Source organism: Bufo bufo, chromosome 1 (assembly GCF_905171765.1).
Source record: "Bufo bufo chromosome 1, aBufBuf1.1, whole genome shotgun sequence".
NCBI classification, from domain to species: domain Eukaryota; kingdom Metazoa; phylum Chordata; class Amphibia; order Anura; family Bufonidae; genus Bufo; species Bufo bufo.
The window spans coordinates 790,393,515-790,421,451 of record NC_053389.1 but is presented as its reverse complement, the minus strand read 5'-3'; the positions used below and the strand labels follow the sequence as shown (position 1 = coordinate 790,421,451).

General features: G+C 46.0%; 2 protein-coding genes across 7 annotated transcripts in view; both read left to right on the top strand.

The window, feature by feature from the left end:
• DOCK6 (dedicator of cytokinesis 6) overlaps window positions 1–4,090 on the top strand; it is an 88,599-nt gene extending 84,509 nt beyond the window's left edge. For all 6 annotated transcript variants that reach the window (XM_040414975.1, XM_040414979.1, XM_040414978.1 and 3 more), the window contains 7 exons: window positions 47–172; window positions 631–720; window positions 1,103–1,339; window positions 1,424–1,567; window positions 1,700–1,806; window positions 2,468–2,635; window positions 2,724–4,090. In XM_040414975.1, coding sequence (XP_040270909.1) covers window positions 47–172; window positions 631–720; window positions 1,103–1,339; window positions 1,424–1,567; window positions 1,700–1,806; window positions 2,468–2,635; window positions 2,724–2,766 — 915 coding nt within the window. In that variant the 3' untranslated portion in view covers window positions 2,767–4,090. The remainder of the gene's footprint in view (window positions 1–46; window positions 173–630; window positions 721–1,102; window positions 1,340–1,423; window positions 1,568–1,699; window positions 1,807–2,467; window positions 2,636–2,723) is intronic.
• A 16,341-nt stretch (window positions 4,091–20,431) lies between these two features.
• The window catches only part of KANK2 (KN motif and ankyrin repeat domains 2), a 66,219-nt gene continuing 58,713 nt past the window's right edge, over window positions 20,432–27,937 (top strand). The window contains exon 1 of the mRNA XM_040414972.1: window positions 20,432–20,518. The gene's annotated coding sequence lies outside the window, so the exon portion shown is untranslated. The remainder of the gene's footprint in view (window positions 20,519–27,937) is intronic.

Genomic DNA, 27,937 nt, shown 5'->3' with positions numbered 1-27,937 from the left:
TGTGGACATCCCCTTTACTTAAGCCTCTTTCCTTGCAGAACCACAGAGGATGTTTGGGACTTATTTTCGTGTAGGATTTTATGGTTCCAAATTTGGTGACTTGGATGAGCAAGAGTTTGTGTATAAAGAACCATCAATTACTAAACTGGCTGAGATCTCCCACCGTCTGGAGGTAAGGCAAAGGGTGCAGGAAGTCACTACTGGGTCTGTGTATAGGCAGAGGGTTGGGGGGAATCCACTGTTGGGTCTGTGTATAGGCAGAGGGTTGGGGGGAACCGCTGGTGGGTCTGTGTACAGACATAGGGTTGGGGGAGTTGCTGGTGGTTCTGTGTATAGGGAGAGGGTTGGGGGAGCTTCTGCTGGTTCTGTGTATAGACATAGGGTTGGGGGGAGCCGCTGGTGGGTATGTGTATAGACATAGGTTTGGGGAGAAGCTGCTGGTGGGTATGTGTACAGACATAGGGTTGGGGGGAAGCCGCTGGTGGGTCTGTGTACAGGCAGAGGGTTGGGGGGAACCGCTGGTGGGTCTGTGTATTTAGCGCGGTGTGTGATGTGATGTGTGTGCTGGTTGCCCTACCTCATCATGTCCGGCTGTGGTCCACGCTCTGCAGTAATGTCTTGTGCTTTTAGGAGTTTTACACTGATCAGTTTGGAGAAGGGACGGTTCAGGTGGTGAAGGACTCAAATCCTGTGGACAAAACAAAACTTGACCCCAACAAGGTGAGCGAGGTTCTGGACGTAGATTTTACTGTCTGGAAGCGGTTGTGGTGTTGGTGTGGACATGCTGGGAGCTTATATTCATGACCGTCCCCTATCTATTCATGTGAGATTTGAGAAGAAGTCATTTAAAACCTCATTCACACATCCGTGCTCAAATCCGTGAGAAGGTGGTCAGTGATGCATCCTTAAAGCTGTCTCTTCCTCATGATCTGTTAAACACGGATGGCACTTACTTTGTGGGTGGCTTTGGCGGTGGCGGCCCTCTGGGAAGGGTCATGTTAACGTTCCACCATTTCCCTGCACAAGAGTGTCTGTGTCCTCTCATATCTTCCAAACGAGACCCTTCCTCTGTGACCCCCGATATGACACATTTTCTTCTTAGGCGTACATTCAGATCACCTACGTGGAGCCATATTTTGATACATATGAACTGAAGGACAGGGTCACATACTTTGATAAAAACTACAACCTCCGGACCTTCCTCTTCTGTACACCATTCACACTTGACGGCCGGGCTCACGGAGATCTCCATGAACAGTACAAGCGTAAGACCTTTCTGACTACATCACATGCGTTTCCTTACATCAAGACTCGGGTCAACGTCCTACATAAAGAAGAGGTAAGGATGGTGCACAGGAGGGGCGAGCAAAACATGTTTGGAAGAGAAGTCCTAGTGGACATAGGATATTGGTTGGTTTTCTAGGTGGTGCTAATACCAGTTGAAGTTGCAATTGAAGATATGCAGAAGAAGACACAGGAGCTGGCATTCGCTACCCACCAAGACCCGGCTGATGCCAAAATGCTGCAGATGGTGCTTCAGGGCTGTGTAGGAACAACCGTGAACCAGGTAATTAGAGACAAGTCTTCATTGTGAATGTGGGAAAGTTGTGTCTTTACCAATACTCCAGAATAAGACGTGTACGTGAAAATGATTATCTTTTTATAAGAGACCTCAGTTATGTAAGATTCCTTGTTCCAGGGACCCTTGGAGGTGGCACAAGTGTTTCTATTTGAGATACCTGAAGATCCGCGTCTGTACAGACTTCATAACAAACTCCGGCTTTGCTTCAGGGACTTCACCAAGAGGTAAGGACAAAGGGCAGGTGTTTTTAGCTGAGAAGTGACAACGAGGGCCCCAAGGAAACAAAAAAAAAAACAAGATTAGAGACGATTGTAAGGAAGGGAAGAAGAGCAGAATCTGACAGTACAGTTGGGGAAACTAAAAGGGCCCGAGGAGAACCACAATGAGAAGTGGGACTTGAAGGGCCCAGAGAGGTCCACACAAGGAAAGGAGAGGTTAGAGGGATCTGAAGAAGGCCACAATTTGGAGTTTTAACCTGGAATGACCCAAAGAGGGCTGTAATGATTAAGTAAGAGACTGGATGGAACCAAAGGAGGCCATAATCATAGGGTGAGAGACTGTTGGGGCCAAAGAGAGCCATTATGATGGTGTGAGAGACTGGAGAGATCCAGAGAGGGCCTGAATGGTGGAGACTGGGTGGGCCTGCAGAGGGCCTTAATACAGTAGGAGTTGTAAAGCCCAGAGAGGGCCATAATGTTGGTTTGGGGCCAAAAGAAGGCCACAATCTGTTGGGCCTGAAGTGGACAAGAATTAGACACCAGGAAGAGAATTACTCCGACTATGGGTTTAAAAAAAAAAAGATCTAGATCACATTGCAATGTCTATGATGGGAATACCCCTTTTAAGAACCTGCATATTCACACTCGTGTATTTGCCCATTTTTAGGTGTGAAGATGCCCTACGGAAAAATAAGACTCTCATTGGAGCTGATCAGAGGGAATATCACCGGGAGCTGGAGAGGAACTACCAACGTCTCCGAGAAGCACTCGCCCCCTTAACATCTCGCAAGATCCCGCAGCTATACACTGATCTGCTTCCTCATACGAGTTCCAGGTATACGCTGAAATAGTGTAGAGCTCCGATGTCATCACCCTCTATAGATTGGACTCTATATATAAATACATCCTTGCTTTTATTTCAGGGACTCCCTGACCCGAACAAGTCTACGCAGGATTGAAGCCTAAGTATATAAGGAGTGCAGTGTGGACGTGCAGATTTCAGACATGCCACTAGAGGGTGCTTGTGAGTTCTGTGTCAGCGCAGCACCGTCTCTGGAGACGCCAGAACCGGATGTTCTGAACACAAAAAATGTTTGTTGTTTATCCACCTATAGATCTGTATGTGGAGGGGGAGGAAAGAGAACATGAGGGGGCCATGAAGAACAGCTGCTAGGTAGGAGGATGGGAGCAGCTGTTTTTATACCAGGAGGAGAGTAAAAAGGATTGACAGTGGATGAAGAGGCTTTGGAATTTGGTAGGATGTAGTGGACCTAATAAAACTGATGATGAGGTAGTGGTGGGGTAGTGGGTCTAAAGTGGGGAACAGACTTGAGAGAGGACATTGAGATAGGTAGATTTGGAGGAAGATCTTGAAGGCAAGGACAGAAGGGTAGATGGGAGTGCCTCGGAGTTGGGTAGGAGGGATTTAGCTTTCTCAGACATGCCAAGATGCCCACCACAGCAGTCAGATTTGTAAGCATCCAACATTCTTTCCATTCACTGCCTCCTTCGTCTCCACTTTAAGAGTTTTAACAGTACAAACGTAATGATGCCTTCTCGATTCTAAAACCCCAGAAGAAAATCTTAGACGTCCAGTCTACGCTCTTGTATCTGGTCTCAGGGAAGCTTCGCCCATGGGCACCAGTCATGGGCACTGTCTGTTGGCGAATGCTGTAAATTTTTTATATGGGCATTGTAATGACGGTGCTGTAGTCCCCTGTGAGGAGAGGGTTGACCCCTTTCTGGGTTGTTGCGGCCTGCCTAGGACAATGACTGCACCCGAGGGAACCAAAAACGAACAACCAAAAATAACACTAATAGAAAATGGCATTGAGCAGCTACTCACCCATGCACTGGCCCTTATTTACAAGAAAACACTAAAAAATACTTGCCTACAGCAACCAATCGGATCACTACTTCTCTAATCTTCTGACTGGTCGCTGAGGGATACTTTTTTGCACTAGTTTAGTAATGGGCCGCATCGTGCGGTCTGACTGCCGACACGCACCTGTCCTATATTTGGGATTACCCGCTGTACCCGTCTTGTAATCCATGTCGCTCACACTGGGTCTGCTGTAATCTAGTAGGACGCTGCCGTGGCACTGCCCATGACAACCAATCAGATTCAAGTCGTCACTTTTTGGTTTTGGCATTTGATTGGTTGCTTGGTTTTTACAGATTTCCTGCCGCTCTGTCGCCCGTCGTGTGGTAGTCTCGCCCGTTATCACTTTCTGCTGTATAAATGATGTCTTTGACAGTGTATGGACTATTTTTGTAATAAAAGTCTTGTAATAACTTGTATTTATTTTATCCTCACTATGGAGTCTGCTCATTGTTATAGATGCCTGCTGTTCACACCTCCCATAGTAGGGGGGCGCCATAACCACCTTCACTAAATGGGTTCCTCTGCACTCCCACAGTGAACATCAAGGTAAGGCCTCTTGCACACGACCGTATGTTTTTTGCGGTCCGCAGAAAATACGGATGACGTCCGTGCGCATTGCATATTTTGCGGAACGGAACAGCTGGCCCCTAATAGAACAGTACTATCCTTGTCCGTAATGCGGACAATAATGGGACATGTTCTATTTTTTTTGTGGAACGGAAACAGAATGCACACGGAGTACCTTCCGTGTTTTTCGTGGACCCATTGAAATGAATGGTTCCGTATACGGTTCGCAAAAAAAAAAAACTGAACTGAAACAGAATGAAAATATGTTTGTGTGCAAGAGGCCTAAACCTGAGATGTTTCCTCTGTAGGTATATCCATAGTGGTTTTTCCAAAGTTCCCACCAGTTGTGACTGGGAAAAGGGGTATGTTGGCAATGGGCACCATGGTCTGTCCTGGACATCTGGATACATACTTAAAGAGGTAGGGGTTCTCCAGGATTTAAGAAAATGAAAATACTTGAAGGGAACCGGTCGGCTTGTATTTTGTGTATAGAGCTGAGGACATGGGTTGCTAGATGGCCGCTAGCACATCGCAATACCCAGTCCCCATAGCTCTGTGTGCTTTTATTGTGTAAAAAAAACGATTTGATACATATGCAAATTACCCTGAGATGAGTCCTGTACGTGAGATGAGTCAGGGACAGGACTCATCTCAGGTTAATTTGCATATGTTTTTTTTCCACAATAAAAGCACACAGAGCTATGGGGACTGGATATTGCGGATGTGCTAGCGGCCATCTAGCAACCCATGTCCTCAGCTCTATACACAAAATCCCGGTGATGGGTTCCCCTTAAATATTACTTTATTATAAATATATTCCCAAATACCTTTCATTAGTTATAAAGGCTCATTTTGTTTTAGGGAGCAATCATTAGGAGAAACAAAATGGCCGCCGTTCTATTAATCCATGCAAAACCTGTCCTAATCATATAGGAGGACATGTCTCCCCTCTGCTCTACTTGTCATGGATTATGATCCTGAATACAGCTGATCTTTAGCTACATTTCTGTAGGAATGAAGTAGAGAGGATGGACAGGACAGACTGTGGTAATGTGGGGCTTTGGTAATGGAGACTGCATACAAGTGCTGCTGCTCATTACCCCCACCCTCCTCTCTGTACTTCATGTTTCCTCATGAACTCCATTCCTACGGAGATTCGTTTTATTAGCTGTAATCAAGATCATAATCCCTGACAAGCAGGTCAGAGAGGAGGATGAGGCAGCTCTTTACCTCCGTGTCCCGAAGTAACTTGTCCTCCTGTGTGATTAGGACAGGTTTTGTGTGTACTAATAGGGCGGCGGACATTTTATTTCTCCTAATGATTGCTCCTCAGACAAATAAGCTACTATAGCTAATGAAAGGTATTTGGGAATATATTTATAATAAAGTAATATTTAAGTATTTTCATTTTCTTAATTCCTGGAGAACCCCTTTAAGTAGTTCTCGTCTTACCAGAATCATTTTTACCTGGTGGCCTCACCCATGTTCTCTTAGCACAAAGACCAATACCCATTGGCACCAAATTTGAGTGTTCTGTGAAACCATTGTAACCTGGTGCGGGCCCCAAGTTCTTGATGAGGTATGCCACGCGTCCTAAGTGTCCTGATTTGTGCGAGACAAGGTCGGAGCATAGTGGCTGGTAATGAGGGCATTGTGGCTAGTACTTAGCAGAACTCTACATACACCTCTTTGTCTGTGGATGTTGAAGGTATCATCATCATCATGGTCCTGCTCTAGACCATTTATTTAGTGAGTTTAAAGGCAACGCCAGAAGATTGAGGAAAACACAACATTGCCCAGTTTTCATTCCTACATCAACTTGCCTAGTAGCTATGATCCTACTAAAGATCAAAATGACCATTCATTCCTTCCACCTCCATAAGATGCTTCCATGGTATAAGTCCTTGATCTTGTTGGAGTTCACCTCAAAACTATAATGTCTGGAGAAGGTGTCCTCCTACTGGGACCCTCTGTGATCTGTGCGAGTGACTGAGGTTCCTAGCTCCCAATATGTGAGGCAAACCTCTGTATACATCCTTTGAACCCAAGGTTCCTAGCCCCCAGAGTATAAGGCTATGCTCTGTATACATCTCCTTGCTTCAGTCTATGGTTTGAGCTTTAGGTAAAAAATCTGAATTTCCATTAATTACGTCTACGGTTGGAACAATACGATCTCCTCTAATGAACATAGTCATTACTTCTGAGATTCCTCAGTGCAGAGCTTAGATAGTGCTTTTACAATGGTGGTAATTACTGTGCCCATCATGCCGGATTCATTTGCCGTTTTTACCACAATAATTACAGCCCGGAGTGTGACGACTTCAATAGGGGGAGGTGAAATCCTCTCGGTTAGTGCGGAAAGTGAATCCGAGTAACATGAGCTATGGGTGAATCACTGATCTGAGGTCTCGGGATATGGCAGTCAGAAGAAGACGTCTTGGAAGCGTGCTATTAGACCCTGGGATGTCATCATTGACTGGTTTTTCTCCTGATGGGGGTTTGTAATGGTTACAAGCTTAAATGGGCTCTGTTGGTGGCCCTGCGATGCGCTCCAGTTTCCCGCCCACAGTCTGAAGGCAAACTGGGTGGTTAATTAAGTTCTGCAGAATGGACCACTGTGTGTTATCTTGCCTGCAGGGGGGCGCCCACTGCCCATAGACGGGCTCTGCCTTCTAGACCGAGGGGCGAGAGTCTGTGACTGCTGTGTGTCATCACAACAAGCGTCTTTAAAAGATACGGCTATGTATCATTTCTAGATGTCCTTCTGCTCACAATCCTCAGATCACACTTTCATGTAAGGCAACTGGCTGCAGCAGGAGCCCTCCTCCCGGATGTGGACTCATTCATTTCAGTGGGGCTGCAAAAAATGGGAACAGCACACCGACCGCCGTCCACATCTGTAAGTCCGTTCTGCAGCCACCCAAAAAAAAATTTGGCATTTTTAACAGCGGTCACAACGTATCGATCTGTAAAATGCGGAATGCACACATGGATATGGTCGCGTGCAGGCGGCCTAAACCAGAAAAGTGAAGCTCCTACCAGTCCAAGGGTCCATTCACACGTCCGTCCGCAAGTGTTTTGCGATCCTGAAATTTCGGATCCGCAAAACACTGACACCGGGCATTTTGCGGACCGCACATGGCCGGCACTATGTAGAGAATGCCCCTATTCTTGTCCGTGGCTGTGGACAAGAATAGGACATGCTCTATCTTTTATGCTGGGCCACGGAACGGAACGGAACTATGGATGCGGACACATGGACCAAAAATGGATTCTTTACAGATTAAGCACTGACCATCTTATGACGGATGTGTGAATGAGGTCTAAGTGGACTGGTCACTCTCTTTTGAAGATCAGCACACTTCTGTCCTGAAGTACTCTGTGCTGCTCTGCTACACTGCCCCTTTCAGTATCCATCTGGGTTCTTATTACATCCAGCACTGCCCCGTCACATTCAGCCCTGTCCCCAAAACAATCTCACACGTGGATAGGTCAGTAATAAATAAAAATAAAACACTACTCTCCTGAAATACTCTGTGCTGCTGTGATTCTCTGCTCTTTTCAGTATCAATCTGGGTCTCTTTACATCATGACATCGGTTCTGTCCCATTCAGTCCTGCCCCTATTAAACACAGGCACAGGAGGGGATGTGTCACTGCCTACCACAAGATCAGTACTCTCATATCCTGAAATCCTCTGTGCTGCTCCTTCCACGATGAATCGGGGATTACGACACCTGCAGACCTACCTCTATAGACATAGGGGTCATTTATAAAAAATATATATATATACTATATATTTTTTAAATCTGTTCCTTTTCTCCCCATGTACGCCACTTACCCCTTTTTTCGGCAGTTCCGAGAAAAAGGGGTAACGGGGAACTTGGGTGCGGTCGGCAGGCCCCTCTGATTCATCATTTTCTACTCCTGTTTTTTGTGTAGAAAATGACTTAAATCTACTCCAGGTAGCAAGGCTGCCGGTAAAGCGCCTATGTTATGTACAGGCCGGCTCCTCTACATAACTTAGACGCATCAAATCGCCGGTTTTATTAAATGTTCCTGTAAAAGGGGATATTAATTATTGAAATTTATGCAAATATCACTAATTAATATTCATAAATAGGCATGAGTCGTCTTATGATAGCTCCGCCTATTTATGCCTTACCTAACAACAAATCGCTACTGATTGCCTTACGCTAATCACTAAACTAGCTGCATGCGCCTTACTAACTACCTCTAGTAACCACACGTTACACAATCGGTATAAATATGACAGTATTTATTAATCCTTACAGAACATAACATACATAATACACTAATAATACAGTACCAACAATACACTACAACTATTGCTGCGGCGCCTTACTACTACAAAGGAATATTTATGTTTATAACTATATATATATCTATATCAAGGGAATAGGTATATATAGTTATGGCAAAACACAGCAATGTAAGTACACACACTATTACACACTAATACGGGTCTGTCTACGCTAACACAGTCCCAATTCCTCCCCAGTATCTAACTATAATACACATACATACACTTTACCAGAAGCCCACCCAATCCTGTCAATATACTCTCCCTACGGGGAATAACAAGGGGTAAATACAGACACTGCTGCTGCTGGGGTAAGCAGGGCAGCCGGGAAGGGGTATCAGGGGTAGCAATATACCAGGGTAGCGGGGAATATGAGGGATCCTGGGGGAACACGGGGATTAGGCTCAGGACAGGGGAAGGTAAGGATTACCAAGGGTTATAGGGGGAAACCAAGGGAAACAGGGGCTATTGGGGAACACAGAGGTTGGTGGTGTGAGGGTTAATGCAGGGGATAAGAGTTAATGCAGGGAATGTAGGGGAATCAGGGGGTCGTTGGTGGTATAAGGGTTTAATGCAGGGGAATCAGGGCGTTGGTGGTATAAGGGTTAATGCAGGGGAAGGTAGATATGGCAGGGGATCGTTGGTGGTATAGGGCAGGGGGATAATATATATATATATATATATATATATATATATATATATATATATATATATTATATACACTGCTCAAAAAAATAAAGGGAACACAAAAATAACACATCCTAGATCTGAGTTAATTAAATATTCTTCTGAAATACTTTGTTCTTTACATAGTTGAATGTGCTGACAACAAAATCACACAAAAATTAAAAAATGGAAATCAAATTTTTCAACCCATGGAGGTCTGAATTTGGAGTCCCACTCAAAATTAAAGTGGAAAAACACACTACAGGCTGATCCAACTTTGATGTAATGTCCTTTAAAACAAGTCAAAATGAGGCCCAGTTGTGTGTGTGGCCTCCACGTGCCTGTATGACCTCCCTACAACGCCTGTGCATGCTCCTGATGAGGTGGCGGACGGTCTCCTGAGGGATCTCCTCCCAGACCTGGACTAAAGCATCTGCCAACTCCTGGACAGTCTGTGGTGCAACGTGACGTTGGTGGATAGAGCAAGACATGATGTCCCAGATGTGCTCAATTGGATTCAGGTCTGGGGAACGGGCGGGCCAGTCCATAGCATCAATGCCTTCGTCTTGCAGGAACTGCTGACACACTCCAGCCACATGAGGTCTAGCATTGTCTTGCATTAGGAGGAACCCAGGGCCAACCGCACCAGCATATGGTCTCACAAGGGGTCTGAGGATCTCATCTCGGTACCTAATGGCAGTCAGGCTACCTCTGGTGAGCACATGGAGGGCTGTGCGGCCCTCCAAAGAAATGCCACCCCACACCATTATTGACCCAATGTCAAAGCGGTCATGCTGGAGGATGTTGCAGGCAGCAGAACGTTCTCCACGGCGTCTCCAGACTCTGTCACGTCTGTCACATGTGCTCAGTGTGAACCTGCTTTCATCTGTGAAGAGCACAGGGCGCCAGTGGCGAATTTGCCAATCTTGGTGTTCTCTGGCAAATGCTAAACGTCCTGCACGGTGTTGGGCTGTAAGCACAACCCCCACCTGTGGACGCCGGGCCCTCATATCACCCTCATGGAGTCTGTTTCTGACCGTTTGAGCAGACACATGCACATTTGTGGCCTGCTGGAGGTCATTTTGCAGGGCTCTGGCAGTGCTCCTCCTGTTCCTCCTTGCACAAAGGTGGAGGTAGCGGTCCTGCTGCTGGGTTGCCCTCCTATGGCCTCCTCCACGTCTCCTGATGTACTGGCCTGTCTCCTGGTAGCGCCTCCATGCTCTGGACACTACGCTGACAGACACAGCAAACCTTCTTGCCACAGCTCGCATTGATGTGCCATCCTGGATAAGCTGCACTACCTGAGCCACTTGTGTGGGTTGTAGACTCCGTCTCATGCTACCACTAGAGTGAAAGCACCGCCAGCATTCAAAAGTGACCAAAACATCAGCCAGGAAGCATAGGAACTGAGAAGTGATCTGTGGTCACCACCTGCAGAACCACTTCTTTATTGGGGGTGTCTTGCTAATTGCCTATAATTTCCACCTGTTGTCTATCCCATTTGCACAACAGCATGTGAAACTGATTGTCACTCAGTGTTGCTTCCTAAGTGGACAGTTTGATTTCACAGAAGTGTGATTGACTTGGAGTTACATTGTGTTGTTTAAGTGTTCCCTTTATTTTTTTGAGCAGTGTATATATATCGTTGGTGGTATAGGGAGGGTTATATACTTAACGGTATTATGCTCGTTGTCCAGGGGGGCTCGTTGGTCCAGGGGATGCCTCTTCTCCGGGTGGACTTACCTGACTGCTGAGCGGAGCGCCGCCGGTCTATTTAAACTTGGCGGCGCCCGCTCGCAGTCTTACTATTGGTGCCGTGCGCATGCGCACCGCCGGCCTCAACACGTGGCCCGGCGCGGTGATATGACGTCACCGCGCCAGCCCGAGGATCTCGGAGCGCGCTTCCAGGGGGGGGGATCCTTTGATCCTCCCGCCTTTGAAGCGGACGTTTACCTCCGGCGCTGTAATTACAGCGCCGGAGGTCAGCCACTCACAGGGGCATGGGAACTCTTTGTTCCCATGTCTCTGTTAGGCGCACCATCTCCGGCGCGGCCGGAGATGGTGACAAAGGGCAGAGGATCTTATTGATCCTCTGTCCTTTGTAGAGGCCGACGCTGGACATAATTTTCCAACTGTCGGTCTCCTCCACCCACCCAGCAGGCGGATTTCGGCAGGATTCCGGCATATATGCCCATAGATGCTTGGGGCACATCTATAAGCATATATGAAAGGACATTATATTCACATAGGGGCAGGCATAAGCCCTCCTATATTATAGGGGCACATATACATCCATAGATGTCTGGGCCACATCTATAGATATATATGTACCCATACCCCTGAAACATGGCTTACATATATAGAGATGCAATTTTGGGAATTGAGTCAGCACAACCTGTATATAGGTGCAGATCACTATGGCGAAATATATATTCAAACGGAGAATACAAATGTGATCGCACTCTATATCCAGCATTCTGCCCTGCCTCCATGCTGGATGAGACATTGGTGTACATTTTGGCCAAAGCGTAATAAGCCACTCACCGCGTCAAGGTTGCCTCCTTTTGAGTGGTCCCTAACACTAGTTCCTACCTGTTCAGCCTCCTGGAGGCTGGTTTTAAAGTCAGTATAAAACTGAGTCTGCTTATACAGGGAGTGCAGAATTATTAGGCAAGTTGTATTTTTGAGGATTAATTTTATTATTGAACAACAACCATGTTCTCAATGAACCCAAAAAACTCATTAATATCAAAGCTGAATATTTTTGGAAGTAGTTTTTAGTTTGTTTTTAGTTTTAGCTATTTTAGGGGGATATCTGTGTGTGCAGGTGACTATTACTGTGCATAATTATTAGGCAACTTAACAAAAAACAAATATATACCCATTTCAATTATTTATTTTTACCAGTGAAACCAATATAACATCTCAACATTCACAAATATACATTTCTGACATTCAAAAACAAAACAAAAACAAATCAGTGACCAATATAGCCACCTTTCTTTGCAAGGACACTCAAAAGCCTGCCATCCATGGATTCTGTCAGTGTTTTGATCTGTTCACCATCAACATTGCGTGCAGCAGCAACCACAGCCTCCCAGACACTGTTCAGAGAGGTGTACTGTTTTCCCTCCTTGTAAATCTCACATTTGATGATGGACCACAGGTTCTCAATGGGGTTCAGATCAGGTGAACAAGGAGGCCATGTCATTAGATTTTCTTCTTTTAATAATTATGCACACCTGATATAGGGTGTTGATGTCATTAGACCACACCCCTTCTCATTACAGAAATGCACATCACCTAATATGCTTAATTGGTAGTAGGCTTTCGAGCCTATACAGCTTGGAGTAAGACAACATGCATAAAGAGGATGATGTGGTCAAAATACTCATTTGCCTAATAATTCTGCACTCCCTGTATAGAACCTACCAGTGGCCATTTGGCTCCAGGAGAAGTATATAGTGGGCTCAGTGTGCATGTTGGTACTTGCATCCCTGGATCCGATGAAAGCTGTTATGGCACCGGACGGGGTTAAAAGCAGAGTGTGCTTGGCGTGCACGCTGACCTGCATTCCCTGGATTTTGTGTGGCTGTCATGGCCCATGAACAGGTAGGAACTAGTGTTAGGGACCACTCAAATGGAGGCAACCTTGATGCGGTGAGTGGCTTATTACGCTTTGGCCAAAATGTACACCAATGTCTCATCCAGCATGGAGGCAGGGCAGAATGCTGGATATATAGAGATGCATGCTACCCAGGGGGCACACATACATCTCTATATGTGTAACACACCCCAACTGGACGGGCCCAGAAGAAGGGCCTATATATACATATATATATCTGAATATGCCACTTCCCTCAACAGTTCCCCATAGTTACTTAGGTGCAGGGGCGTAACGATCGCGGTCGCAGGGAGTGCGACTGCGACCGGGCCCGGCGGGGGGAGGGGGCCCGCTGTACTAACATGTAATGAAGCGCTGTGAAGGGGCCCGGCATGAAGTACAGTGACAATGCCGGGCCCCGTCAGGGCGCTCCATTACATGTTTAATATGAGGCAAGGTGGGGGAGGTTTGCGCAGAGGGGGTGGGAGGAAGAGGGAGGACGCGCGCACTCACTCACATACACTCGGCCCGGCAGTTCTTGTCACTGCCGGGCTGTCTCCAGATCATCAGTGAAGCAGGAGCTCTAGCGCTCCCTCTGCTGGCCGCACATCGGGCTGTGGGAGGAGCTCTGAAGGCCCGGGAAACTGCCTTTAGTACAGCCAGCAGCGCGATGTGAGTGTGGCAGCGCAACATCAGGGAAGAGGGTAAGTATGTGTTTTTTTTTTATTTTCCTAACACTGCAGACTGGGGGCAAAGGGGAAGGGGGGGGGGGTTGATGGGCACAACTAGAGTGAGGGGGCACAAAAGTGGGCATCTCTACTGAGGGGGCACCTAATCTGCCATAACTACTGTGAGGGGGGCACATAATCTGGCATAACCACTGTGAGGGGCACATATGTGGGCATATCTAATGTGAGGGGCACATAATCTGGCATAACCACTGTAGGGGGGCACATATCTGGCATAACTACTGTGAGGGGGGCACATATAAAGGCATAACTATGAGATGGCACATATAAAGGCATAACTACTGTGAGGGGGGCACATAATCTGGCATAACCACTGTGAGGGGCACATATGTGGGCATATTTAATGTGAGGGGCACATAATATGGCATAACCACTGTAGGGGGCACATATCTGGTCATAACTACTGTGAGGGGCACATAGTCTGGCATAACTACTGTGAGGGGGAACATATCTGGCCATATCCACTGTGAGGGGCACATATCTGGGCATAACTACTGTGAGTGGGCACATATCTGGGCATAACCACTGTGAGCGGGCACATATCTGGGCATATCCACTGTGAGGGGCACATATCTGGGCATATCCACTGTGAGGGGCACATATCTGGCATAAATACCGTGAGGGGGCATATATTTGGCATAACTACTGTTAGGGGGCACATATTTGGCATAACTACTGTGAGGGGCACATATCTGGGCATAACTACTGTGACAGGAACAAAGGTGGGCATAACTGCTGTGAGGGGCCACAAGAAGGACATAACTTTTGTGAAGGGACCACAAGGTGGGCTTAATTACTGTGAAAGGCCACAAGATGGGCATTACTACTGTGAGGGGCCACAATGTGGACATTAGTACTGTGTGGTAGCACTTAGGGGAAATGTCCTAAATTACCCTGCTATACATTGGCATAGCTCAGTCTACCAGGCCAGCAGAGCGCCCCCAGCTGGTAGTTTCACAGGGGCAGTCACCATCCCTTCCTTATGTGATTATTCTTTTTTTTTCTATCACCACAGGGACCTTGTTCTGGATCCAGCGGACATCACACCGACGCCAGCGACACCCTGGATGAGGTAGGACCAGATTTTATTAGGATTGGGTGAGTGTAGCCATGCATTGGGCTCTTTCACACGAGCGGATCCCGTGTGGCTAATCTGCTGTGTGAAAGAGAGCCAAGCCCCGCTCCGGACAGCAGAGACACCGAGCAGTAACATGATTGATAATGCTCCATGCCTCTCTATGATCGCTTTGCTACAAAATCACGGTGACCACTTTATCTCCCTGTGATTTTTTAGTAAAAAGGTCACAGAGAGGCACGGAGCATTATCAATCATGTTACTGCTCCGTGTCTCTGCTGTCCGGAATGGGGCTTGGCCCTCATTCACGCAGCGGACTAGCCACACGGGAAAGCCATTAGTAAGAAAATCTGCCGCTTCTTTATAAAAATCGGGGGGTAGGGGGGCCCCGATACAAAGTTTGCACTGGGGCCCATAACACTCTAGTTACGCCACTGCTTAGGTGACTGTCTCTCCTGAAATACTCTGTGATGCTGGGGTAACCCACAGTTTTCCACTCTCAGTATGTTCATAGGCACAGGGCTGAATATGAAAAGGACAGTGTCACTATCTCTTACACAATGAACATACTCTTCTGAAATACTCTGTGCTGCTGTTACCCTGCACTTTCTGTGATCTTCCTCCTCTTTCCCCCCCCCCTCCTTTCCTTCTTCACTACAATTGGAGATGAAAAATGAATCCCGTGGGTTCTCTGACCATAGCCTCTCGTCCCCCTAGACCAGTGGTGGCGAACCTATGGCATGGGTGCCAGAGGTGGCACTCTGAGCCCTCTCTGTGGGCACCCGCACCATGGAAAAAGTCTAAGGTGTACCAATATGCCATTCATCTGCGCTGGGCGCACTATGAACAGCACAGGCAGCGCAGGGCGCACTATGAACAGCACAGGCAGCGCAGGGCGCACTATAAACAGCACAGGCAGCGCAGGGCGCACTATAAACAGCGCAGGGCGCACTATGAACAGCACAGGCAGCGCAGGGCGCACTATAAACAGCACAGGCAGCGCAGGGCGCACTATAAACAGCGCAGGGCGCACTATGAACAGCACAGGCAGCGCAGGGTGCACTATAAACAGCGCAGGGCGCACTATGAACAGCGCAGGGCGCACTATGAACAGCACAGGCAGCGCAGGGTGCACTATAAACAGCGCAGGGCGCACTATGAACAGCACAGGCAGCGCAGGGTGCACTATAAACAGCGCAGGGCGCACTATGAACAGCGCAGGGCGCACTATGAACAGCACAGGCAGCGCAGGGCGCACTATGAACAGCACAGGCAGCGCAGGGCGCACTATAAACAGCGCAGGCAGCGCAGGGCGCACTATAAACAGCGCAGGGCGCACTATGAACAGCACAGGCAGCGCAGGGCGCACTATAAACAGCACAGGCAGCGCAGGGCGCACTATAAACAGCACAGGCAGCGCACTGAATGTAGGCAGGATATTATAGCTAAATGATAAAGTACATGGAAGATATACTATATTGGTATTCATATTGAATTGCAGTGTTGCCACTTTGTGATAAATAAGTGGGTTTTGGGTTACAGTTTGGGCACTCGGTCTGTAAAAGGTTCACCACCACTGCCCTAGACCATGGGCACCATCCTGCCCGCCGTCTTCTTCGCAGTGTTAGGGCTGCGCCACCAAGGCTTCGATATTTTCTTCAAAAACTTGCCAATCCTCCCTGTTTCTGGCAAAGGTTCCTATAGGGCACATAAAATGAGGCTGGCGAAGACACTATGTACCAGCTCCTAGTAGAACATTTTCCAGGCAGAAAATATACTGACATTTTTTAGGGCTGTGTCATCTTGTAGCTCCCCAGCTACTGTGAAATGACAACTCTCATCATGCTCTTGCTGAGAGTTATAGTTTAACCATGGCTGGAGAGCTACAGGATAGTCCGATTACCACTGATTTTATGGAGTCTGTAGGGAACCTAGCCGCAAGTGTTCAGTTCTCCTGCAGCGCGACCACAGGACAAAGGAAGCATTACACCGCTGGGTCCTCCAGAGAAAGGCGCGTTCTGCAGCTGTAAGGGGGTCTTCTCTGTTGACGCCCTGGACTTGTGGACATAGTAAACCATACTTGCCCACCTTAGAGAAGTGACAGCAAGGAGAAAACAAAGGGGGGTGGGGAGGGGGACACAACATTTTTGGGCTTTCTGCCCCACCCATTTATATCGGACGTAAACCCCAACATATGGTCTTTCAATAACAAATTGTACATATGACCCCTTTCACAGCACACCCCAAAATGACCGCACATCAGACCCCCCTTCGTTCCTGTCCTTCCCTTTGATACCAGGTGGTGCTGCAGACAACATGTGGGCATTGTGTGCGGTGAAGCCGAGAAGTGGAGGGTAATGGGTGAATAGGGACAGGTGGGTATGTGGAGCCCCCCAAAGAGCCTTGAGTCACCTTTACACCACAAAGGATCAAAGGTTTACTATGGCGTCCCACATACCGTAATGGCGCACAACCAATTTAAGGTCTATCACAGCCTAAAGACCCTGAAGTCCAGTGTTACCCCTGGCAGTGTCTTTGTCATAGGTTGGAGATGAGATATGACAGATTTTAATCTCAGCCTTTTTATGGGAGAATGCCACGTAAATAGCGCCACTCTTGTCTGTAGTCTGTGCCCGGTATTACAGCTCAGCCTCAGTCACGTCATTAATATAATTGAAGTGAATGGGGCTAAGCTGCAATACCAGGTGCAGCCTACAGACAATAGAGGCGCTGTCTCCAGATGAAGGCAGACGCATTTTCTCATTTCTTAGGGTTTATTCACATGCAGCAGATATGTTGCAGTAAATCCTGCAAATGAAAATCAGTTCCATGATGTAAAGGGAGATATTTCCGCAACGTGTACATGGATTTCTGCAGGCCTTATTGAGATGAATGGAACAGACGAAGACATTTTTGCAAGAAATCTGTTGCTTGTGAACCTACCCATAGGGTGGTTGCACATGTAAGTTTTTTTTGCTCTGCCAGATTCTCTTTAGGCTCCACTCACACGTCCGCAACGTGTTTCGCGGATCCACGGATCCGCAAAACACGGACAGCGGCAATGTGCGTTCCGCATTTTGCGAACCGCACATTGCCGGCACTAATAGAATATGCCTGTTCTCGTCCGCGATTGCGGACAAGAATAGGACATGTTCTATTTTTTTTGCGGGACGGAAGTGCGGACCCGGAAATGAATGGGTCCGCAATTCCGTTCCGCAAAATGTGAAACGAAATTGCGGACGTGTGAATGGACAACTCAGGGAGGGGGGGTGTCCTTTCTGCTGTGGCTCTCTCCCTATCACAGCTCTGGAGGGTGTCCTTTTTGTTGCAGCTATCTCCCTATCAGCTCAGGGGGTATGTCCTTTCTACTGCAGATTTCTCTTAATCACAGCTTAGGAGGCTTGATCTTTCTGCTGTAGCTCTCTCACTATCACAGCTCAGGGGGAGTGTCCTTTCTGCTGCATCTCTCTCCCTATCACTGCTCAGGGGGAGTATCCCTTCTGCTGCTGCTCTCTCCCTGTAACTGTTACAGCTTCTAACAGTAGATTGGCTAGTGGCAGTTAAAGGATGGAACTGAGCATGTCTGATGACCTCAGTTGTTGGGAACGCACATTACTATACAGATTAAGCAACAGGGGGCGCCATTATAATGAAGTAAAGAAAAAATCTCACAGTTGAAGTATTTTTGTAACAGAAAGTAAATTACATCGGTAACTAATTTTTAATGCTGAATTATATTAAAGGGAACCTGTCACCATGAAAATGCAGTTTAATCTGCAGGCAGCATGTTATAGAGCAGGAGGAGCTGAGCAGATTGATGTATAGTTTTATGGGAAAAGATTCAGTACAACTTGTGTTTTATACATTTATATCTCTGCTCATTCTGGGCTTTGAACTCCAGGAGGCGGTCCTATCAGTGATTGACAGCTCTCTGTATACACAGTCATAGAGGGCAGGCTGTCAATCACTGATAGGACCGCCTCCTGGACTACAAAGCCCAGAATGAGCAGAGATATAAATGTATAAAATACAAGTTCTACTGAATCTTTTCCCATAAACTATACATCAATCTGCTCAGCTCCTCCTGCTCTATAACGTGCTGCCTGCAGCCCAGACTCTATGTTCAATGTGACAGGTTCCCTTTAATAGTGGCACAACCCCTTTAATGCTGTGTTTTTCTTTTTTTTTGTCCTTTGGCATTTTTTATAACTTCTCTATGGGAGAAAAAAAAAATACTATAAACTGCCACCCCTAAAAAAAAAAACGTGTAAAAACCACATGAATTTCATGGCACCCCCCAATAGAGATTCCACACATAGTTTTTGTCATGGCGTGTTTTTTATTTTGCCCGCCAAAAATGTCTTTTGCAGCATTTTTTTTTAGTTTTTAGGTCACCTGCACATGGGTATGGGTGAACGCACATAAGATCCGCACTAATTGCCATGCGAATTTATGTGCATTTCTGTAGAATATCCGCACCAAAGTCCGCAATGTCTAACAGCGGTTTTTATTGCGGATTTGATGCGGTTTTGCCGCAGATCTCACCCTTAAATTGAAAAGGGTGATATCTGCAGCTACAACCGGAAATATTATTGACGTGCTGCGGATTTTGAAATCCGCGATTCAGGTCAATTTCTGCACAGAATAAATCTGCGGAATAAGGCCTCATGCACACGACAGTATTTTTTCACGGTCCGCAAAATGGGGTTCTGTTGTTCCGTGATCCGTTTCCGTTTTTGTTTCCGTGTGTCCTCCTTGATTTTTGGAGGATCACCAGACATGAAAAGTGAAAAAGAAATCTAAGTCAAGTTTGCCTTGAAAATTATAGGAAAAAAACGGACACGGATCACGGACGCGGATGACAATCTTGTGTGCCTCCGTGTTTTTTCACGGACCCATTGACTTGAATGGGTCCGCGAACCGTTGTCCGTGAAAAAAATAGGACAGGTCATATTTTTTGGACGGACTGGAAACACGGATCACGGACGCGGATGACAACCGATGCATTTTCCGAGTTTTCAACGGACCCATTGAAAGTCAATGGCTCCGCAGAAAATCACGGAAAACGGAACAACGGACACGGAACCCAACAACGGTCGTGTGCATGAGGCCTAAGTGTGCATGAGATTTGGCTATAGATTTTTGTCTTCTTCCAAACTCCCCTTTTTGGGAAAGTGGCGAGGGCGGCGAAAAAACTTCACTTATGCAAAATGGTTTGCAAACACGGTATTTGCACTTTTTTTATTTTTTTATGCCAGGCGTGGTGTTTCTTGTGGAAAAAATCCACATTTTTCATCTTTTTACTGCAGTTTTTTCCTACATTTTTGGAACAAAAACTCAGCAGCCAGATGTTAGCTGAAACTCATTAGTGTTTTTTTCAGCCTTTTGGTGTATTTTTGGGGGGGGGTCTTCAGTGAGGGGGGGTTCAGCATGCCCTAGGTATGGCGCTTTTTTCTGATGTTTTTCACCATGTGTTTGCCTATAGCACCTGAAAATCACCGTGCAGTTCGTGCCATTTTTTTTTTTTTTTTACAACCTGGACACTAATAAAACAAATTTTGTGATAAGTGAAAATGTAATAAAAAAAATCTGAAAGCAATGTGTGCGACATCGCATAATAATCACACGTGTAAACCCCACCCTATAAAATTCTCACAGGTCTTAGTTTTCTACTTTTGTCTAATTCCGTTTAGGTCGTCCTGTCTCTTTAAGAGCTGGGCAGATGGGGGGGTGGGGTTAGAGTAGAGAGGGGGGGTCTCAGCGAGAGGTTGAGTTCGGAGGCTGAGGGATTTAGCAGAAGAGAGAAGTCACAGGGAGAGAGCGCTGGAATGCAGGGCTGAGAATTTGGGGTGAGTCCTAAAAAAAAATGGGGGTTACTTTTTTACCAAATAAGGGGTAAACTAGGTTGGGGGGGTGTATACTTCGACCATCCCCAGGGGTTGGGGGGTAGATGCCAACGTGGCTATTTTTTTCAACCCACACCGCTAGGATTGGGATGGATATTTTGGAGGATGGCTAACTAGGACCAGATGTGCTGGAGGATGTGCAATGCTCTGCAGAGGGGATCCATGCAATGGGGTGTGATTATTTTTGCAATGTTCTGCAGAGGGGGGCTCTATGAGTATCTACAGACATGTATTATATCACCTGGGGGCGTCAATGGAGACTCTATCATAAAATGAAGAAGATGCTTCTCCCGAAATAAGGAGAGGAAACTATTGCGAAAGTATTAGCGCCATAGGAGATGAAGTTGTAGAATTGTATCGGGATCCTCTAGCATTATATATGTTCTCAGGCGCTATTAACTGCGGACGTTTCGGGCGTATATATAGTAGGTAATAGCATAATAGTAACTAAACCATAAAGGCTGACAATCTATTCGCTCGCCAGGGATAGTAGGGTGGGTGCAGGAATTTTTTCCTTTGCTCCCGAGACAAAACAGAAACAGCATTAAGGATTACGAATTCCAGATTTTTCTGTGGGGCTCATGCAGACCCACCCAGACTAGGGTTAAATTAAAACTGCACGTAGCAGAGCTGAATTTGTTGTCTTAATGGTAATGACCCTCAGGATTAAGATAATGTAGTGTGTTTACCTGCAGTCCCATGTAAACACACCAACAACAAAAAAAAACAAACATGGTGCTATAATAACAATGAGTTGTGCCAAAAGACAAGCCCGGCTCTGCTACATCTGTATTTCATTATGCGCTGTGGCAGTGTTTTTTTTAATCATGTGAAATCCACTTTTGTGCACAGGGGAAGCGGAGTAAGTGGGAGCAGCCAGTTTTGGAAGGCAGAGCCGGAGTGTTGAGCTTTGGGTGTGTGCCGGAGTTTATAGAGGGACGGAGGGGTATCAGGCGGGGAAGGGGAGGGTGGATAGAGGCTTTCTGCGACAAATCCCAATAAAATCATCCATGGCATGTGAGACAAATTTATAATATTGCAGGTGAAATTATAATTTGATCAAAACGGGATCATATTGTAGAGATGTAGCAGTACTGAGTTTGTTAGGTGTAGCAGGGTTGTGTATGTCACTTCACAGATCACACATAGATCTGCAAGATCTTAACACCATGACAAATCCAGCTCTGCAGAATGTAAAGTTTCATTGGCCCATTAGATTTGGATCATCGATGAAGGAAGGGGGAAGGGGGGGGAGAGAGTTCCTTCAGGGTCTTGGTCATTTCCGCCACAAGAAGCAGAAAATTGGAATTACATTTTCCGCAAGACTTGCAGAAGCCTCATCTTCATATTTTATATCTTTACCCATGGCCGATTTGTTTTTGGTTCTAGTGCCCATGGCCAAAATGAGACATTACTAACGCCAGGCCCCCTCCAAGTGTCACCCAGTACTGTAGCCCTGTTCAATGACATTTGGCCCTATTGAAGCCAGGGGCCCAGGTGTGAGGGTGGCTTTGGCCCTCACGTTGCTGAGCACACATTCTGCAGGAAACCTACACATCCTGACAGAGAGGGAGGCCTGGTGCCGTCATGAAGGAACCTGCTAACAAAGTGTTCTATTTCCCTGCAGTGCCCCTGCAGGACAAATGAGGCTTTACACAATTCTCATTGTAAGCAGTGATGGCCAGTTTGCATTGTTTGCCAGCAAACACATGCGGGCTGCCATCTTTTCTCACAAGTCCAGCGATAGTCTGGCGAACAATGCGAACTGGCCATCACTGTTCTCCTTCCCTTGATTCCATAAAGTGTAATGTTGATGGGACCAACCAGAAATGGGCCTATTCTCTAAGGCCTCTTTCACACGAGCGTGCCGGATTGGCTCCGAATGCGTTCAGTGAAACTCGCACCATTTTGCAAGCAAGTTAAGTCAGTTTTGTCTGCGATTGCGTTCAGTTTTTACCGCGCAGGTGCAATGCGTTTTGATGTGTTTTTCACGCGCGTGATAAAAAACTGAAGGTTTACAAACAACATCTCTTAGCAACCATCAGTGAAAAACACATCTTCCGGATGCAATGCGTTTTTCACTGAAGCCCCATTCTCTTCTGAAAAACGCAGAATATGGCCTCATGCACACGACCGTTGTTTTGGTCCGCATCCGAGCCGCAGTATTTGCGTGTCGTGGATTCGGACCCATTCATTTCAATGGGGCCGCAAAAGAGGCGGACAACACTCTGTGTGCTGTCCGCATCCGTTGCTCCGTTCCGTGGTCCGCAAAAAATATATAGCCTGCCCTACTGTATTCTTGTCCGTTTTGCGGACAAGAATAGGCAGTTATATTAATGGCTGTCCACGCCGTCCTGCAAATTGCTGAACGCACACGGACACCATCTGTGTTTTGCGGATCCGCAATTTGCGGACCGCAAAACACAACGGTCGTGTGCATGAGGCCTATAGAACATGCAACGTTTTTCACGCAACGCACAAGTGATGCGTGAAAAAAACGCTCATGTATACAGACCTATTGAAATGAATGGGTCAGGATTCCGCGCGGGTGCTATGCGTTCACGTCACGCACTGCACCAGCGCGGAAAACTCGCTCGTGTGAAAGGGGCCTAAGGGTCCTCTAGTAGGCCCATGGACTGTCTCTATTGTACATATGCTCTCAACAGGGTCATATTAAAGTTAATGGAGGTCCCTTCGTAAAACGTTCTCTCCAGTGTCCAATAATACCGCTATACGATGCGCAACATCTTCCATATAATGGCTAAATAATAATGCCATACAGTGCCCTAATAATACAGAGTTTGACAGCTGCTGAGATTTATTATCGACACTGCATGTAATTATCTGAATATATCTATGTGCATATCGGGTGAACAGGGGAGTCTGGATAATGTAAAGGTGGAATTGCTTGGCTGATGTATACATGATATATGTGGATTTTTAGCAGGAAGATCACTATGGTCTATATAAGGAGCATCTACTAAGCGAGATGTGATCCTGGAAGACAAAGTGTGAGGCTTACATAGAAATCAGAAGGTGGATTTCAGGCATTAATGGTCTTCTAGGACTTCACATCAGAAAAGTGGATCAGGAGCCGGGTTACTGTAATAAGATGTTACAGGGGTAATAAGAGGATCAGGAGCCGGGTTACTGTAATAAGATGTTACAGGGGTAATAAGAGGATCAGGAGCTGGGTTACTGTAATAAGATGTTACAGGGTAATGAGAGAATCAGGAGCCAGGTTACTGTAATAAGATGTCACAGGGTAATAAGAGGATCAGGAGCCGGTTACTGTAATAAGATGTTACAGGGTAATCAGAGGATCAGGAGCCGGGTTACTGTAATAAGATGTTACAGGGGTAATAAGAGGATCAGGAGCCGGGTTACTGTAATAAGATGTTACAGGGTAATAAGAGGATCAGGAGACGGGTTACTGTAATAAGATGTTACAGGGTAATAAGAGGATCAGGAGCCGGGTTACTGTAATAAGATGTTACAGGGGTAATAGGATCAGGAGCCGGGTTACTGTAATAAGATGTTACAGGGGTAATAAGAGGATCAGGAGCCGGGTTACTGTAATAAGATGTTACAGGGTAATGAGAGGATCAGGAGCCGGGTTACTGTAATAAGATGTTACAGGGGTAATAAGAGGATCCGGAGCCGGGTTACTGTAATAAGATGTTACAGAGGTAATAAGAGGATCAGGAGCCGGGTTACTGTAATAAGATGTTACAGGGGTAATAAGAGGATCAGGAGCCGGGTTACTGTAATAAGATGTTACAGGGTAATAAGAGGATCAGGAGACGGGTTACTGTAATAAGATGTTACTGGGGTAATAAGAGGATCAGGAGCCGGGTTACTGTAATAAGATGTTACAGGGGTAATAAGAGGATCCGGAGCCGGGTTACTGTAATAAGATGTTACAGGGGTAATAAGAGGATCCGGAGCCGGGTTACTGTAATAAGATGTTACAGAGGTAATAAGAGGATCAGGAGCCGGGTTACTGTAATAAGATGTTATAGGGGTAATAAGAGGATCAGAAGCCGGGTTACTGTAATAAGATGTTATAGGGGTAATAAGAGGATCAGGAGCCGGGTTACTGTAATAAGATGTTATAGGGGTAATAAGAGGATTAGAAGCCGGGTTACTGTAATAAGATGTTATAGGGTAATAAGAGGATCAGGAGCCGGGTTACTGTAATAAGATGTTATAGGGGTAATAAGAGGATCAGGAGCCGGGTTACTGTAATAAGATGTTACAGGGGTAATAAGAGGATCAGGAGCCGGGTTACTGTAATAAGATGTTACAGGGGTAATAAGAGGATCAGGAGCCGGGTTACTGTAATAAGATGTTACAGGGTAATAAGAGGATCAGGAGCCAGGTTACTGTAATAAGATGTTACAGGGGTAATAAGAGGATCAGGAGCCGGGTTACTGTATTAAGATGTTACAGGGTAATAAGAGGATCAGGAGCCGGGTTACTGTAATAAGATGTTACAGTGTAATAAGAGGATCAGGAGCCAGGTTACTGTAATAAGATGTTACAGGGGTAATAAGATGTTACAGTGTAATAAGAGGATCAGGAGCCAGGTTACTGTAATAAGATGTTACAGGGGTAATAAGAGGATCAGGAGCCGGGTTATTGTAAGAAGATGTTACAGGGTAATAAAAGGATCAGGAGCCGGGTTACTGTAATAAGATGTTACAGGGGTAATAAGAGGATCAGGAGCCGGGTTACTGTAATAAGATGTTACAGGGGTAATAAGAGGATCAGGAGCCGGGTTACTGTAATAAGATGTTACAGGGGTAATAAGAGGATCAGGAGCCGGGTTACTGTAATAAGATGTTACAGGGGTAATAAGAGGATCAGGAGCCGGGTTACTGTAATAAGATGTTACAGGGGTAATAAGAGGATCAGGAGCCGGGTTACTGTAATAAGATGTTACAGGGGTAATAGGAGGATCAGGAGCCGGGTTACTGTAATAAGATGTTACAGGGTAATAAGAGGATCAGGAGCCGGGTTACTGTAATAAGATGTTACAGGGGTAATAAGAGGATCAGGAGCCGGGTTACTGTAATAAGATGTTACAGGGGTAATAAGAGGATCAGGAGCCGGGTTACTGTAATAAGATGTTACAGGGGTAATAAGAGGATCAGGAGCCGGGTTACTGTAATAAGATGTTACAGGGGTAATAAGAGGATCAGGAGCCGGGTTACTGTAATAAGATGTTACAGAGGTAATAAGAGGATCAGGAGCCGGGTTACTGTAATAAGAGGATCAGGAACCAGGTTACTGTAATAAGATGTTACAGGGTAATAAGAGGATCAGGAGCCGGGTTATTGTAATAAGATGTTACAGGGTAATAAGAGGATCAGGAGCCGGTTTATAAGATATTACAGGGTAAATCAGGAGAATAAGATGATGGAGTGCTGTAAGCAGAACCCCCTCTAGCATTCAGGTAGGAGGGCACATTTGGGTGTGAGTACATCTGGAAAACAGATGTTGAGCTCACTCTTGTAGTCTGGGCCCTCCACCCTGTCCTTAGTGAAATGTAAAGCTGAGAGGAGAGGGGGGATTTGGGATCAGTGCTGGGATAGAGGAGAAGTTGGTTAGAATCAATAAAGTAAAACAGAATAAGGTCTTATTCTCACGTCAGTGTTCAGTGATTTCCATCAGTGATTGTGAGACAAAACCAGGATTGGAGCCTCCACAGACATAAGGTATAAGGGAAAGAGCTGCACTTTTTCTGTGTTTAAAGCCGCACCTGGTTTTGGCTCAAAATCACTGATGGAAATCACTGACCTAACACTGACGTGTGAATGAGGCTTAAGGAAGAGGAAATGATAGGGAAAAGCCAGAGACGGATTTGGTGAAGAAATTGAGAGGTTTAAAGAACAGTGAAATAATGAAGGAGACTGAAAAAATAAAGTTGAAAAAAATAAGATACAAAACCCAAAATAGGATTTAAAGGGGTTGTTCAGGAGTAGAAAAATATGTCTATATAATACAATATCTATTATTATAGCCCAGGTCTATTGAAGTGAATGGGCTTCAGCTGCAGTACCAGACACAGCCTGTGGACAGATGTGGTGCTGTTTTAGAAAGAGAGCATCAATTTTTTCCTAAGGCCTCATGCACACGAACGTATTTTATTTCCGTGTCCGTTTCGGGTTTTTTGCGGACGTTACTCTGTGTGCATTCCGTTTCCATATGTCCGTTCCGCAAAAAAATAGAACATGTCCTATTATTGTCTTCTTTACGGGCAAGCATAGTACTGTTCTATTAGAGCCAGCTGTTCCGTTCCGCAAAATACGGAATGCACACGGACGGCATCCGTATTTTTTGCAGACCACAAATTACATACGGCCGTGTGCATGAGCCCTAATCTTGTACTCCTTTCTCTCATGTCTCTGAGCACTGTTGGTACTCCGGGCATTGTATAAGTATTATTATTTAGGTACCATATGGCTGTTATTTTGGTTTTGTAGCGGCATTCTTTTGTGCCTTGTATGGCGACATTATTTATACACTGCTCAAAAGCCACTATATCCTTGATCTGGCACTGTCCAGCACATACATGCTATAGAGTCACCCCATGGGGTGAGTGGGGACTCAGTCCTGGATAGTACCATGCTCTTGTACATAACATGGCAAGAACTCCACTCTCCAGAGGGACTATATTGTTTGCCAGCCAGTTTGACTCCAACGACCCCCATGATAAGCAGAATGAAGGGACACCTGTGCATGTGTCACTTCCCAATACTGCAGCTCAACCCCATGTATTTCATCAGCTATGCTCATTAATGGTGTATCAGGGGGTTAGGACTGCAAGCAGATCAATTTCTATAGTTGCAATGCTCTTCAGGTCTGGCAGCAGTTGTAAGTGACTATGGCTGATGAGATACGGCACGTGGTATACAGACGGGTGGGGGGCTGGTGGTGATAACACTGAGCAGTGATAGGTGTGTAATGCAATAGTAATTACAACTCTGTTATCACACTCAGCAAACCAATTAGTAGGAGGCAGAAAGTTGACACTTCCTTTTAACGTCTTGAGGTGTCAAGTCTTTCCTTTGAGATGCTTCCTTAATTAGTACAGATTCTTGAAGCATCTAGTGGAAGATAAGTCCCATCAGATGCCCCACATATGTTTATTACCAACATCCACTACACGCGGCAAACGTAGGAGTACAACTGAGTATATCCTTCTATGTTCTTGAGGAACATCTCAAAGCCATGAGCATTTACATAGAATGTGTCCCCACTTTGCTGCCACGAAAACCTCCATTCTTCCGAGAAGGAGCTCCATTATCCCATAAATTTTCCTATTATCCCTTGCTCATGTTACTAGGATTTGCATAG